General features: G+C 40.5%; 1 protein-coding gene across 1 annotated transcript in view; it reads right to left on the reverse strand.

Moving 5' to 3' along the window:
• The window catches only part of LOC135471490 (protein CLEC16A-like), a 45,558-nt gene extending 29,590 nt beyond the window's left edge, over positions 1–15,968 (reverse strand). Inside the window, 13 exon segments of the mRNA XM_064750749.1 lie at positions 218–318; positions 2,620–2,782; positions 3,261–3,393; positions 3,901–4,011; positions 4,296–4,349; positions 4,564–4,768; positions 7,285–7,408; positions 8,420–8,525; positions 9,031–9,111; positions 10,268–10,335; positions 11,464–11,597; positions 13,496–13,624; positions 15,760–15,968. Coding sequence (XP_064606819.1) covers positions 218–318; positions 2,620–2,782; positions 3,261–3,393; positions 3,901–4,011; positions 4,296–4,349; positions 4,564–4,768; positions 7,285–7,408; positions 8,420–8,525; positions 9,031–9,111; positions 10,268–10,335; positions 11,464–11,597; positions 13,496–13,624; positions 15,760–15,833 — 1,483 coding nt within the window. The 5' untranslated portion in view covers positions 15,834–15,968.

Consider the following 15,968-nt stretch of genomic DNA (forward strand, 5'->3'; position numbering starts at 1 on the left):
GACACACAGAGACCTTTCACTACATGTAGATGTACAAAACACATCTAAACAACACCTGGTCATACCCTCTGTTTTACAATCCATGAAGAAAGCACAGAAAGAAAAACACACAATTATTAAATTTTTTGTACTACATATTTCTTCCTTGACTGATTCATAAACAGATTTACTGGCAAATTTTAACAAGTCAATGTTGGATAGTGTTTTGCGTTGTTACCTTCATTGTGACCCATGGCGTAGAGTAAACACAGGGCAAATAGCGTTTCATAGTCATTCTCTCGACATTCTAACGAGTTGAAGATAGCCTCCAGGTAAGGTCTGTAATCACAATCACAGCAAACAGCAATATTAGCAATAACAAAAAAAATTCTCTGCCAACATCAACTTTAAATGGTATTTAAATAGAAAACAATCTGAAATTGGTTTGGGGCCATACTTGGTCAAACAAAATTTAGCCAAAATTAACAACAGAGCAATCTTGGACTAACATCATACAACAAGAAGCCATTTAGATATCTAGACGTGTCTGTCCATGCTACTGACCCATGAACACCATGGCTTCAGTATGCTCTAGACGTGCCTGTTCATGCTGCTGAATTACAGATACCATGGTTTCCGTATGGTCTAGATGTGTCTGTTAATGCCCCTGACCCACAGACACCATGGCTTCAGTATGGTCTAGATGTGCCTGTCCATGCTGCTGACCCATGGACACCATGGCTTCAGTATGGTCTAGATGTGTCTGTTCATGCCCCTGACCCATGGACACCATAACTTCAGTATGGTCTAGATGTGCCTGTCCATGCTGCTGAACTACAGAAACCATGGTTTCTGTATGGTCTAGATCTGTCTGTCCATGCCCCTTACCCATAGACACCATGGCTTCAGTATGGTCTAGATGTGTCTGTTTAAGCTGCTGACCCATGGACACCATGGCTTCAGTATGGTCTAGATGTGTCTGTCCATGCTGCTGAACTACAGAAACCATGGTTTCTGTATGGTCTAGATGTGTCTGTCCATGCCCCTTACCCATGGACACCATGGCTTCAGTATGGTCTAGATGTGTCTGTCTATGCTGCTGACCCATGGACACCATAGCTTCAGTATGGTCTAGATGTGTCTGTCTATGTTGCTGACCCATGGCTTCAGTATGGTCTACATGTGCCTGTCCATGCTGCTGAACTACAGATACCATGGCTTCCGTATGGTCTAGATGTGCCTCTCCATGCCCCTGACCCATGGACACCATGGCTTCAGTATGGTCTAGATGTGTCTGTCTATGCCCCTGACCCATGGACACCATAACTTCAGCATGGTCTAAATGTGCCTGTCTATGCTTGCTGGCCTATGGACACCATGGCTTCAGTATGGTCTAGACGTGTCTGTCCATGCTACTGAACTATGGATACCATGGCTTCAGTATGGTCTAGATGTGCCTGTCTATGCTGCTGGCCTATGGACACCATGGATTCAGTATGGTCTAGACGTGTCTGTCCATGCTACTGAACTATGGATACCGTGGCTTCAGTATGGTCTAGATGTGCCTGTCTGTGCTGCTGGCCTATAAACACCATGGCTTCAATATGGTCTAGATGTGCCTGTCTATGCTACTGAACTATAGACACCATGGCTTCAATATGGTCTAGATGTGTCTGTCCATGCCCCTGACCCATGGACACCATAGCTTCAGTATGGTCAAGATGTGCCTGTCTATGCTGCTGAACTATGGACACCATGGCTTCAGTATGGTCTAGATGTGCCTCTCTATGCTACTGAACTATAGACACCATGGCTTCAATATGGTCTAGATGTGTCTGTCCATGCCCCTGACCCATGGACACCATAGCTTCAGTATGGTCAAGATGTGCCTGTCCATGCTACTGAACTATGGATACCGTGGCTTCAGTATGGTCTAGATGTGCCTGTCTGTGCTACTGGCCTATAGACACCAAGGCTTCAATATGGTCTAGATGTGCCTGTCTATGCTTGCTGGCCTATGGACACCATGGCTTCAATATGGTCTAGATGTGTCTGTCCATGCCCCTGACCCATGGACACCATAGCTTCAGTATGGTCAAGATGTGCCTGTCTATGCTGCTGAACTATGGACACCATGGCTTCAGTATGGTCTAGATGTGCCTCTTCATGCCCCTGACCCATGGACACCAAGGCTTCAGTGTGTTCCATAGTAATGTAAACTGCTTTATAAGTATCAGCTGTATAATGCCGCAGAGGCTCTGTGGCTGAGGTGGTTAGCGTGCCAGAGCGGTGCAGAGACTCGGGAACCTCTCATTCATGCCAGCCAGCAACCTGAGGATGGTTGTGGGTTTCCCCGATTTCCTCCAACCATAATGCTGGCCACAGTCGTATCAGTGTAACATTCTTGGGAAGAAAACACCAAACAAACAAATAAATCTAATGCAACACTCAAAACTGTGCACTTTCACATGGTGATCAGTCCTACAGGTGGAAGAAACCGGAGTGCCTTGACTTACCCGTGATACTTTTAAGCTACTGAAAAACTTTCATACATGTGATGCACTTGCTTGTGATGCTTGTGATACTAGTGATAGACAAAGGTGGCACACAGAGGTATGACTTGCAGAACCTGGAGTTTACCTATTGGTGAAGGAGAACTCTGCCTGCCTCTGCTCAACTGAGACATGCTCTCTGTGTAGGATTCCCAGCAGCTTTTCCTCGTCCGTGGAGTTCTGGTTTGGGCTAGACATATCCGTCTCCCCTGCTGTGGAGAAGCCAGGGCTACTGGGACTCAGTGGTTCTTCTGTTAACATAACAGTCAGAGCACTCAGCAACGTCAGGGTGAAGAACACTGAAACACTTTTCTGTAAATGCTGATTAACCAGAATGAAAGGTCAGAAGTATTTCTAAAATATAACCATTAGTGTACCAGACAGCACAGATGCAATGTCCCATGCAACTGTATCCCATGTTCACAAGAATTCAATGTATCCATACTGTAAGCAAGAACCAAATATAATTGTAAACCATGTTTAAAACTGTACTATGTTATTACCAAGAATGTAACTATGTATCATGTCAACAGTAAGAATCAACTATAACTGTGTACCTTGCAATCAGCAAGAACCAAACACAACTTAAAATGTAAAATGTGAAAAAGTGTAAACCACACTTGCAATGCCTTGTGGTAAACATGTATTTATTTAACCATTATGAAACAATACCCCAGTTAGCAATGCAACATATTAATGAGTATCAGGGCTATTCTGACACACACACACCTGTGGAGGGGGAGGACATATCATCCCCTTGGTCAATGTAGAATGTTGAGTTTCCCTCTTGTGGCCCAGCCTCAACACGTTTCTCCAGCGTCTTTGCCAGAGACTCCTTTGGAGCCGCAAATTCACGTACCCGCTGTAGTGTGGAAAAGAATAAAGAGACCTTATAATCACATCACCATTCTGCTCAAAACTATAAATGTACATACTTGTTTGGGACTTCTTCAGCACGATTTTACACCATGACAGCAGAGGGTAGCATGACCTACTTCTGGCAGCCATATTGGAGTACTCTGGCTATACCAGCCAATGTAAACAGGACTCTGATATGTCTGACTGGCTACTTGCTCTGTGAGGGTGATGATATCACATGCAATCCCTCCAAAGCCTCGAGTCCACGTCAACAGGAATCAGTTCTCATATATCTCAGTTCTCAACTTATATCATATTATCTTACTAAAGAAAGCCCCTTGCCTCAGGCTACCAACAACATCACAGGAGCCAGTTTACTTATGGTACACTGAAGAAAAAATATAGTTCTGGATGTTACATACCATTACCAAAAAAGCAGTCCTGGACATCACAATAGTTCACTAAAAATGCAATTCCGAATGTCTCGTACACTATCTGAGAATAGACTTACAGTTCTTGGGGACATCTCACGTGTGTCTTGCCGTGTCAGACTGATGTCACCGTTAAATATGATCTCTGCCAACTGCCGGACCAGTGGAGCATGAGACAGAATGAGAAAAACCTGGAATGTAAGGGTGTGGTCAGCATCAAGAATTTGGCTGAGCTCTTCACTCAACTGGCTGCATGTGACTTATTACTTACATTTGTTTAATTTGTGTTTGTGAATACATATGGCAAAAACTAATCAAAATTCAATGCCATGTGTTTCTTATAAATAATATGGTGAAATTAGTACTTTATTTCATTGAACATGAACATCTGACTAGAAGATTCATAACACTATTATAGGTGCCATCTTTCACCTAAGAACAAAAATGCACTACCTGTGTGGTTTTGAAAGCTTACCTGAGACAAGAGAAAAAGGGCAACCACCGAGCTCACATGCTTCTTGTCCCCATCCTGTAAAACCAAGATAATCAACATGAAACAATTTCACATGGGAAGGAAGCGAATGTGCATAACAACACACTGGGTACACAAGGCTATCTGCAAGTTACTCAGACCTAAACCTCAGAATATATGAACCATACTCCTTGGTTCTGAATGAAGAAAACAGATGTCACAGAGGCATCACCATATACTGTTAGAGGTCTGGGTATGGGGTAATACATACCTGTTGGGCAGTGTATTTTTTCCGCTTGGTCAGCGAGTACACGTAGAGCGGGATGAGCAGCCTGTTGAGGAACTGGTCTGTGAGTACTTCATTCAGGGTGTCAATGCCAATACAGAGGATGTCGTTCAGGTAATGCAGGTGATCCAGGTGTTCTGCCACCAGGTCAGCAAGTCGGTCGCGGCTCTGGTGACTGCAGAGGAGCAGACTGAGAATACAACCAATCACACCACATGTACATGCAATAACAACACTGTGCAGGCAACACAATACCAAATATAGCTATCACTACAGGGAGACTCAAGCCAAGAGCCAATACTACAGATATCACTACAGGGAGATTCAAGTGTGAAGCTAGTACTACAGCCATCACTACAGGTAGATTCAAGCCTAAAGCTAATCCTACAGATATCACTAGAGAGATTCAAGTGTGAAGCTAATCCTACAGATATCGCTACAGAGAGATTCAAGCCTAAAGCTAGTACTACAGCTATCACTACATGCAGATTCAAGCCAAGAGCCAATACTACAGACATCACTACAGAGAGAATCAAGCCTAAAGCTAGTACTACAGCTATCACTACAGGCAGATTCAAGCAAAGAGCCAATACTACAGATATCACTACAGGGAGATTCAAGTGTGAAGCTAGTATTACAGCTATCACTACAGGCAGATTCAAGCCTAAAGCTAATCCTACAGATATCACTACAGGGAGACTCAAGCCAAGAGCCAATACTACAGATATCACTACAGAGAGATTCAAGCTTTCAGCATATACAACAGATATCACTACAGGAAGATTCAAGTGTGAAGCTAGTATTACAGCTATCACTACAGGTAGATTCAAGCCTAAAGCTAATCCTACAGATATCACTAGAGAGAGATTCAAGCTTTTGGCATATACTACAGGTATCACTACAGGAAGATTCAAGTGCGAAGCTAATACAACAGCTACCATTGCAGGGATATATTTAAGGCTACTACTACAAGTGTTAATCTACTGATGTTGTTTGTAACGATATGTCAATGAATAGTCCAAAATCTGAGTATGTTTATAACACAAGTGTAACACACTTGCTTTGGCAACATAACTTTATGTACTTATTAATTTGATTGGTGCTTCATGCTGTAGTCAAGAATATTTCACTTATACATGGGCGGCCTTATATGGCAGAGCGTGGGAGCATAACTTTATGTAAAAGCCATGCCAAGTACATGAACAAGAAATGTTTGAAATGCCACAGTGATCACAAGGTACATGTACAAGTTGATTGTGCTTGTTTCCAACTACGTGTGCACACTAGAGTGTGCATTACAGAAAATCTAACATTTCTTCTTGAGGACAAAGGCCATGTGCAGTTAAAGAAAGGTATCATGTGGCTCTAAGAAAAGTAGAATGTTCTCTCTCAATATTTGATGCCATATGTAATGAGCAACGGCCTCTGACTGCTTCAAGCAATACAGATATACAAGTATTCTGCTTTGAACACCGCCCTGTAACTTCAGTAGCAACTGTAAATGATCAGTACTATAAGACAAGAACTGTAGTACAGAAGGCAAAAAATAAATGTTGAACAAATTAATTTTCATTTTGGGGTATGTTTGCTATCTCATAATAACAATCTCTCCACTCCTCCGTTGTTGTTGAAAAGCGCTTGGAAATGATTAGACTGTACGCTTAAAACATGGACTTTCCATACATACTGAAATACATGTAATTGCATTCACTGACAATCTGTCATTGGCTTACAGGCCTATACATACATATGTACCATACTGCTAGCAGTGTCTAAACAACAGTGTTTATATAACTGGTAAAATTTTGAACTGAAAGTCTATCAATTAAAATCATCAAAAGAACATTCACAGGGCCTATAAACCTAAAACCAATAAAACAGTTCAACGTTTCATCAGTGGGCTCTTTGTAGATGTTCACAGGCTAAATGAAATATACCAAAAAAAAAACAAAAAAAGGAAAGCATAGCTTTCTATCGCTGTATAATGGAGAACCACGTACGATGCCACGCTCGTGTGCCATTATACACGAGCTAAAAAACAAGCCTGACCTTCAATCAATGTGCATTTACACACCATACCTTAATCTAGGGAGCAAAAACACGCCTGACCTTCAATCAATGTGCATTTACACACCATACCTTAATCTAGGGAGCAAAAACACGCCTGACTTTCAATCAATGTGCATTTACACACCATACCTTAATCTAGGGAGCACAAACACGCCTAACCTTCAATCCATGTGTGATAGCCCAATATACAAGAGCCCCCAAAAAAGCTTAACCTTACATCTGAGAATGTGCACAGACACACCATACCTTAGATTAGGGAGCAAAACAAAAAAGCTTAAGTTTTAAGCTTGAATGAGTGAATGAGAGCCCACTGCACATCTACAGGAGCTAAAAGAAAAAGCTTAACCTTCAATCCATGTATGAGAGCCCATTATACAGGAGTTAAAATAAAAACCTTAACAGGACACTGACATTGACAACAGTTATGCCACAGTACCCTTTCTTATGTCAGAGAACATGACAAACACTGGTGCCAAAAAACAACCCAGAGACAAGACTGACAAAATTTATCTGGCAGGCAAAATTAACTGCTTGATGTTGATCAGTTCTATTTAAAACATCCTGCAAGCATCCTTCCATATTAACTTATGAAGGCATACTCCAAACACAACTAATGGAGTAAAGAAAAGTACTTACTCTGCGTCATTGCGCACACACATGTCCAGGTCCAGTATGTGATTGCCGATGAACCAGACCAGATTGGAGAAGTACGGGGCAGCTGTCTTGTCCCGGATGTAACGCAACATAGCCTTGTCATCAACTGAGAAAACAGCATCTCCCCATTATATAACACATCATCAACTGAGAAAACAGCATCTCCCCATTATATAACGTCATCAACTGAGAAAACACCATCTCCCCATTATATAACATGTCATCAACTAAGAAAACAGCATCTCCCCATGATGTGCAACATGTCATCACTGAGAAAATGTCCACATTTCCCCATTATAGTCAGAAAACAGCCCTTCCCATTACATCACATCAGAAAAAGAAACCATCATCTCTGCATTACATCATATAAAACTGGCATTATTTCCACATTATTTCATTATCTAATATGTCTCCCCATTACGTAAGATGTAGTTTTACAGTGGATCAAGAAATTACTATATAAAACAATTTGATAGAGAGATGGTGGCATTTGTAAAATGAATGTATCCACAAAATGTCAACCAAGTAACATGTCAAATGGATTGCCAGAACATAAAACTGTCATATTTCCACACAGCTTTGTTAAAACAAAACCAGAAATAATCTCCAATGAGTCATCTTATTTGTATGTATTTACTGATCCAAAGATATTTAAATGCATTCTGATCCCTTCATGCATCTGTACTATTCTACTGATAAATTACACTCATATAGTTTACTAATTCATACCTTTAGTGTGCAAACAATTTAAGTGCTGTGCTGTCTAACTGATATGAAAAGCTGAGAGCAGACAAAAGCAGCAGGATGGTATAGGCCAGTAAAGAGGAACTGTGGAAGTACCCAATACTTTACAGTAATACAGGAAATAAAACAGTAGTGACTAATCTTCAGAAATTAAACAAATGCGGAAACCCAAATTATAGAGCATGTGACCCATGAATAGATTGTCAGAGTAAATTACAGTCTAATAATCACAAGAAAACTCCTAGTCAGATAATGAGAAGGTATACCAGAGAGCGTAGTCAAAGGTCCAAGGGGAGATAAGCCAAGCACCTCAGCCGTCACACATCAGCACATCGAAAATAGTAAAAAAATTGATATTTACTTTTATCCCTACCTTTGTAGACATTCAGCGTGATTGTTCGAACGGCAATTCTAACCATACTCTCAGAATGGTTAAAAAACTTAATTGCCTCTGTGTAGAGAGCAAAATCGTTGGTATGCTGCAAACAAAACAGGATGTATCTAAGCTTATTAACGATGTCAAATGCCTCAATAATGGATTACAAAGATCACTTATTAACAGAACACATAACTATGAATTATTCGGGGAGAGAAAATCAAATCTATACATCCTTGAAACTCACATATCATGTGTATCATTACCTTTTTTAGGAGAAGGCTACCCTGGAAAAGTAACAAGCTACTTGACTCTGAATTCAATAAAGTAAAATATGACCATCGGTTAAAGCAGGCATCCACCTCCTCCATTTTCTACAGAAGTAGCAGGTTTATGTAGCTGGTATTCGCCTTCCAATGAACCCCCTGCACATGCACTGACAAGGCACAGCAGTTTGAAATAGACAAAAAACAGCACACACCACTGCATGGGTAAAGTTTTCACATGAATTAAATTATCATATTTGGGTATTTCTATCTATGATACATCAGAAATCAAATGTTCGCTATAAGAATGAATGGATACAAGTCAAGGTCCAGGGGCCTCACCTCATTGTAGAAAAAGTGTATTGTGTGTTTATTGAGCTTCAGAGAGAGGGTCTTCAGAAAAGAGATGTAGTATGCCATGACCTGTGAACAGGAAACACATCTAGGTATAGATGTCATTTAGAAAGTGGATAAAGTAACAGTATTATCGTTAATAGGGATTACACTTTCTGAATATAGCACAGATTCTAGTGCTGAAATTTGGCTGAGACCATTGCGGGTTTCGAGCCAGCGACCTCAGAGTCAGGCACCTAACCGCCAGCAATACATGTCAACTGTCTAGACCACTCAACCAACAGGCCTTCCACAAAAATGGAAGGTAGTCGACCGGTAGACTTTACAGCGAACATGCATTACCCCTCTGATGATCACAAACAACGTCACTCCCTTAGGTGAATATATCAGATAGGTATAGATGTCATTTAGAAAGTGGATTAAGTAACAGTATTATCGTTAAAGGGGTTACACTTTCTGAATATAGCACAGATTCTAGTGCTGAAATTTGGCTGAGACCATTGCGGGTTTCGAGCCAGCGACCTCAGAGTCAGGCACCTAACTGCCAGCAATACATGTCAACTGTCTAGACCACTCGACCAACAGGCCTTCCACAAAAATGGAAGGTAGTCGACCGGTAGACTTTACAGCGAACATGCATTACCCCTCTGATGATCACAAACGACGTCACTCCCTTAGGTGAATATATCAGATAGGTATAGATGTCATTTAGAAAGTGGATTAAGTATTATCGTTAAAAGGGGTTACACTTTCTGAATATAGCACAGATTCTAGTGCTGAAATTTGGCTGAGACCATTGCAGGTTTCGAGCCAGCGACCTCAGAGTCAGGCACCCAACTGCCAGCAATACATGTCAACCGTCTAGACCACTTGACCAACAGGCCTTCCACAGAAACACATACATGTACATGTACCTGTTTATATACAGAGCCAAACTTAACACTGTATCAATTCAGTATTGACAATACAAGCAAGTGATCAAGTATGTACTACCTCCACAGGGATTTTACCCTAGACAGTATTTAAACACAATAATCATGGCAGTTAATCCCATCAATACAAGATAAAGATGTCAAACAGGTATTCAACAAAGCCCAGATTTAGGTTTACAATTACAGGCATGATAAAAGACAAGGGTAAGATGTAAGTGTAGGGCATACTGGTGTGCTAGTGACGCACACTCATCTGTATTTGTCTCAGAGAAGGATAATCTACAAACACTTACCTCCTCATCAGAGAAGTCAAATTTGTGGATGATGATGGAGTTGACATGATTGTTGGACAGGAGGTAATCTATAAACACAGAAAAACATGGTTGTTTTATGATGAGGACTAAATCTTTAACATGTTCTGAAAATGACTGTGTGTGATATCTCTTTGGGTCATGTCTACAAACAAATATCTCCATGGCTCTTGATTACAGAATGATTGGCACACTTTTTCAGAGTAGAACTCAAAACATGGTACTGTGACAATTTAAGTACACAGTGGACATCAAAGAAGACAATTCCAAGTTAAATAAGGATATCATCCACTTTCCTGACACCACCTGGCAAACTACTTAAGGGTGCACAGCCTGACATCACAGCTGCTCCAGCGCAAAGCAGGTACTGTGATGATTGGCAAATGTGTGAACTGTTACGTGGTCTGAGGAAAACTGTCAACTTCCATGGTTAGATCTTCACCATCCATGCCCACCAAGGCACTATGATCTCTGTTATGCAATATGTATGCATGCTTGGGGATCAATATCGTATTTTTCAGTGAAATGATGAGGAGGAGTAATTGGGTGTATGTACATCTACTGTACCTTCTTGTGGCAGGGTGAGTCCATGCTGCCAAAGTGTTGTCTCCACTGAATTAATTAACTATACACAATATATGTGATGTGATACAATTTTGAGAACCTTAAAAGCATACACAAAATGTCCTATTTCACCTTCTACTGTGTTGACCTGTGACAGGAAGTGAGATCTCTGAGGACTTCGCATAGCTATAAATACTCTATATTGTATGTCTATTCTCAATTCCATGTTGTGGTTGGTACAAATTCTGCAGCAGGAGAGTAGAGCAGTGATATCTTCAGAAGGCAGATAAATACAAGCATCCTAAAAATCATCTACATGCAAATTTCATCCAGAGATATAATCTATGGACCATACATGCAGAAGAAGGAGCCCGGCAACAGGTCACCTATGAGGCACTGCACTGGTACAGTGTCTTTACACATCCTAGGCTTGTTCATGAACCGCAGATGTGTTCAAATCTAACTGGCTTAAGCAGTATGAGACAGCTTCACGTTTCACTGAGAAAGGTCACTATCCACATCTTCAACTGAACAGGGATATATACATTTAAGTAGTTTTTGTGTTAAGTAAAGTATTTACCCGAAACAAGAGGGAGGGACAACCAGATACTTACACAGTGAGGTTTCATTACTGATGTTCTCAAACAGAATGTTCAGAGTCTGCAGAAGCTGAACACAAATGTATCTTCCAGACTTCTGACGAAGATAGCGGATAAAAAACGACAACATGTTCTTCTCCAGGAAAAAGCTGTCAAAAGACAATCACATGCACTGTGAATGCTGTTTCACGTCCATCCTGCACAGAAATGATTTATTTGATTGGTGTTTTATGGCATACTCAAGAATATTTCACTTGAATACAGTATACAGGATTACGTTGTATTGCATATAAGAAATGTCACCAGAACAAAAGTAGTGTCTATACTAAAAAATATGTATGTAATAGCCAATATACCAGGAGTGACATTTTAAGATTTTGGGGGAGGGGTTGAGGTTGAGGCAGTGAAGTAGTATCCAAGCCAATCAGGCAAGGTTCTAGGGGGTGCCTCGGCCCCCAAAGCTCTTGCCATTAATAATGCTGGAGACGCAATTCAGGTGATTTCTGCCAAAAAAAAAATGTGATAAATCTAGGATAAACTGCAAGTTGCCCTTTATTTATTAAGCATTTTTATTCAAACCGCTCAGCTCATGTTGGTCTCGACAAAAAAAAACAACAACCCAAAAACATTGTTCCACTGGGAGCTTAGCTCCCCACTTTAATTTCAGGGGAGGGGGGCCTTCAGCACCCAACCACCTGCTGTTCTGCCACCTATGTACATGTATACATGTACGTTTCTATTTGGAGACGGTAACATATGTATGTCACCCTTCACAAAGAACCCTTAAGGGACAAGACAGCATCTGGCTTTTGCAGTGCATATCAGCATTTACTTATCATGCAGTTGCTAAATAACAAAAGTCAGAATAAGTGAAAAATTCATTAGGGATGCCGAAGGTTTATGGGAATGAGAAGACGTACATGATCTCGCCGGACAACGCTTTAAACCATATAATATAATATTTTTTTCTCTGAATTTATTACAACTGAAAAATTAAACTTTTGCCCTTAGTCTTTCTCATATATAAGGGATGTATGTTTCTGATTTCTTTTATTTATTTACTATATTTAGTGAGTGAGTGAGCGCTTGGGGTTTAACATCGTACTTAACAATTTTTCAGTCATATGACGACGAAGGAATCCTTAAGAGTGCATATAATGTTCCTCCTTGTTGCAGGATGGATTTCTACCACTCTTTTATCCAGTGCTGCTTCACTGAGATGCCTTACTGAACGCAAGTATGCCGTCTCGCGCAAGCCATTACACTGATACCCGTCAACTAGTCATTGCACTATCTCCTTTACACTGAACGCCAAGCGAGGAAGTTACAACTTCCTCTTTTAAGGTCCTAGGTGTGACTTGAGCCAGGATTGACCCTGGATCTACCGCTCCCAAAGCCGACGCTCTACCAACTGTGCTATTGGGGCCGGTTTTATTATATTTAAGCCAGGTGCTTCCTCTCATCTTAGACGCCACCACTACAGAAGTGAAGCATAACGTGCAGTGACAGTCGAATGCCTAGATCAGTCTCAGTGGTGTTTGGATTTATTTCCATTTGTGTCAGAACTGAGCATGAATCCAGTCGTACAAAAATAAGTAATCTAAGCATAAGCTGACAAGGGCGAGAGATACAAGAGTGAGTGAGCACCAGGTTTGCAGGTACAGCAACCTGCAGTTAACCACAAGGTCAAATATTAAAGAGGCTATACCTGAGAATTTTGGCAAAAAATCAGTCAAAATCCTGTCAAATTTGTGCTAATGTTTTAGAACAGTCCAAATAATTACCTTTCACAAAACTACAGCCTAGTCTATGCACATGTTACCATTCAAAATTAGTAATTAAGTAGCTAAAATTTACTTAAATGCACTTGTAACTTCATCATTAAACAGGATGTCTGCTAACATGACGATCCACTAACCCCATAATTTTACACCGACTTGAATTCTATTTCGTACTCTTTTAATACCCGATTCAGACCTACATGACACTTAGTAGCATATTTAAATCCTGACAGACAGTTTGAAGTCATATTTGTAACCTTACTTACTCAAAGACAGAGCTGTCATTTTGATCCCCCCAGATAAGAATTTCTGATATAGACCTCAGGGTTTCTACCAACAGGCCACGGTTGTTTTCTGTCACCGTCTGGTTTTTACACAGAACTGTGTATAAATATCTGAAAATAGACAAATTTGAATTATAGAAATGGAGGTTACATAGATTCCAACCTGGCATTTCAATGAAATACACGTACATGTGCTTGTATACAGGTATGTCACAAGATTGGCTTATCTGTTAGGCTGGTTTTTTACCTTCAAAAATAGAATGAAGTTTAAGAAGGGCCTTCGTGTTTCAAAGGGCTACACTCATGTACTGTAACATCATTGTGAGATGGTGAATACCCAGCCTCTTGTCACTGTAAAAATCGTTCCAGTTCATATTTGTGTTATTTTATTTCAAATGCCGGTTTTTTGGTGATACAGTCAATAGAATACTGAATGGAGTGAGTGAGAGCTTGGTGTTTTAACGTCATACTTGACAATTTTTCAGTCATATGACGATGAAGGAATCCTTTGGGTGTAAGTGATATGCCTCCTTGTTGCAGGACGGATTTCCACCGCTCTTTTCTCTAGTGCTGCTTCACTGAGACGACTTAACGAACGCAAGTAAGCCGCCCCCGCCCAAGCCATTATACTGATACGAGTCAACCAGTTGTGGCACTATCCCCTTCATACTGAATGCCAAACCAGCTGTGACTTCCTCTTTTAAAGTCTCAGGATTGATCCTGGATCTACTGCTCCCAAAGCAGATACTCTACCAACTGCGCTATCTGGGCCGGTGAATACTCAATGGAAACGTGAAGTTTACTTTCTTGGCACTGTTTGATTTGTAACTGACTGCTTCAATTTTTGTTTCAATTCAATGTACTTATTCTACATCTAAGTATTTAAAAAACTTGTTATTTGTATTCACAATTACAAACAAGAATATGGTTATGAATTTGTTAACTTTGTATATACAGTATACATGTAAATTCGGAAACAGATATTGCTGGAAATAAACCAAGTATGCATGTAGAGGGTCAACTGCTACATGTATATAGTCACAAACTGGTGACATAGGCCACTGAACCCTGATGGACTTTGTCCCTCAAATGTTCATGAAAACTAGGTCAAGTGATAAATACCTAAAAACATGAACACTGGGAAACTGAATTCAGCCAAGCTGTGTCTGATGACAGATTGATACATAGATCATATATTATATATACATGTACATGCAGGACAAACTCAAGTGTGATGTCATTCAACCTGACTATTTGACAAAGTAGAGACATATGGAAATCCAGAGCAAAAGAATTACTTAGAGGTGTGCCATATCTCATCAGGTTATGTTGCACGGGAAAAGAAAGTCACATGAACTGAACACATGGTTTAATAATGAGTGAATGCTTTTACCATGAGGTCTAGCTGCACATTAGTCCCGCACGAACATACGCTTATGCTTATTCACAGGAGAAATGGTAAATATGACATGATCTCTGATCTTCTAGAGTTAAATGTGGGCAATAAAAGACGATAATAAAAGCTGACAGCGCAAGGCCTTCATCTGAGGTATATGATATACATGTATGAAGGCAGAATGTGTTCATATTTAATGGCAACGATTAATAACTAACATATTTGTACTCCAGTAACAACAATGATATCACCTCAGCTAATTCTGTAATCTTAAAACAAAGATGTGCAAAAAATGTAGAATGGATCAAAGAAGAGCTTACATTACATGCCAAGGGTTTTTAAACGTCAATCAATGTACTCTTAAACTCTGTTTCCGATCTTGTAAATACAAACAATGCAAAAACAAATATACAGACTGATTTTTATGATAGAGTCATGTTATGTGGATCTGGACAAATAAAATACTGACAGATTCATGACATGGGCATGCCTTCTGTTGTAGTTGTATTCAGACAACCACAATCAACAATCACACGATATGTATCAGTGTGATCAGTGATCAAATTAATACCGTTAGCGTCGAGACTCCAACGACGCCAGATCAATATAAGAAAAGAAGGTGGAGTGTTTCGGGGCTACCATAATGTAGAGATGTAGTGTTACACAAGGAAACATGTTGGTCCTAGAACATCTGATTGGATATACCGGTATGAATGACATATGAATGATAGCAATTCAGTCCAAATCCACACAGGGCTGATCATGAACAATAGCAGTAGCTGTCCGGAGCTACCAGATCACGATGGGACACAGAAAACAAACCACAACACTGAACTGAACCACGACTCACTTCAGGTGATCCAGCGAGTGGGGGTTTTTAGGCTTGGAAAACACCCCCGGCAGCCAAGCCTTTGGCCGGAACATGTTGTAAAGCTCACTGGACTGATCCGTGGTGACAGTTTTAGCGGTTGACGCCTAAGAAAAGAAGAATTATAGCGACATTTTCACCATTCTAACCCATCGTATCACAAAACTGTCAACGATCACACCACTGCAACA

This window comes from Liolophura sinensis, chromosome 1 (assembly GCF_032854445.1).
Source record: "Liolophura sinensis isolate JHLJ2023 chromosome 1, CUHK_Ljap_v2, whole genome shotgun sequence".
Taxonomy (NCBI): Eukaryota; Metazoa; Mollusca; class Polyplacophora; order Chitonida; family Chitonidae; genus Liolophura; species Liolophura sinensis.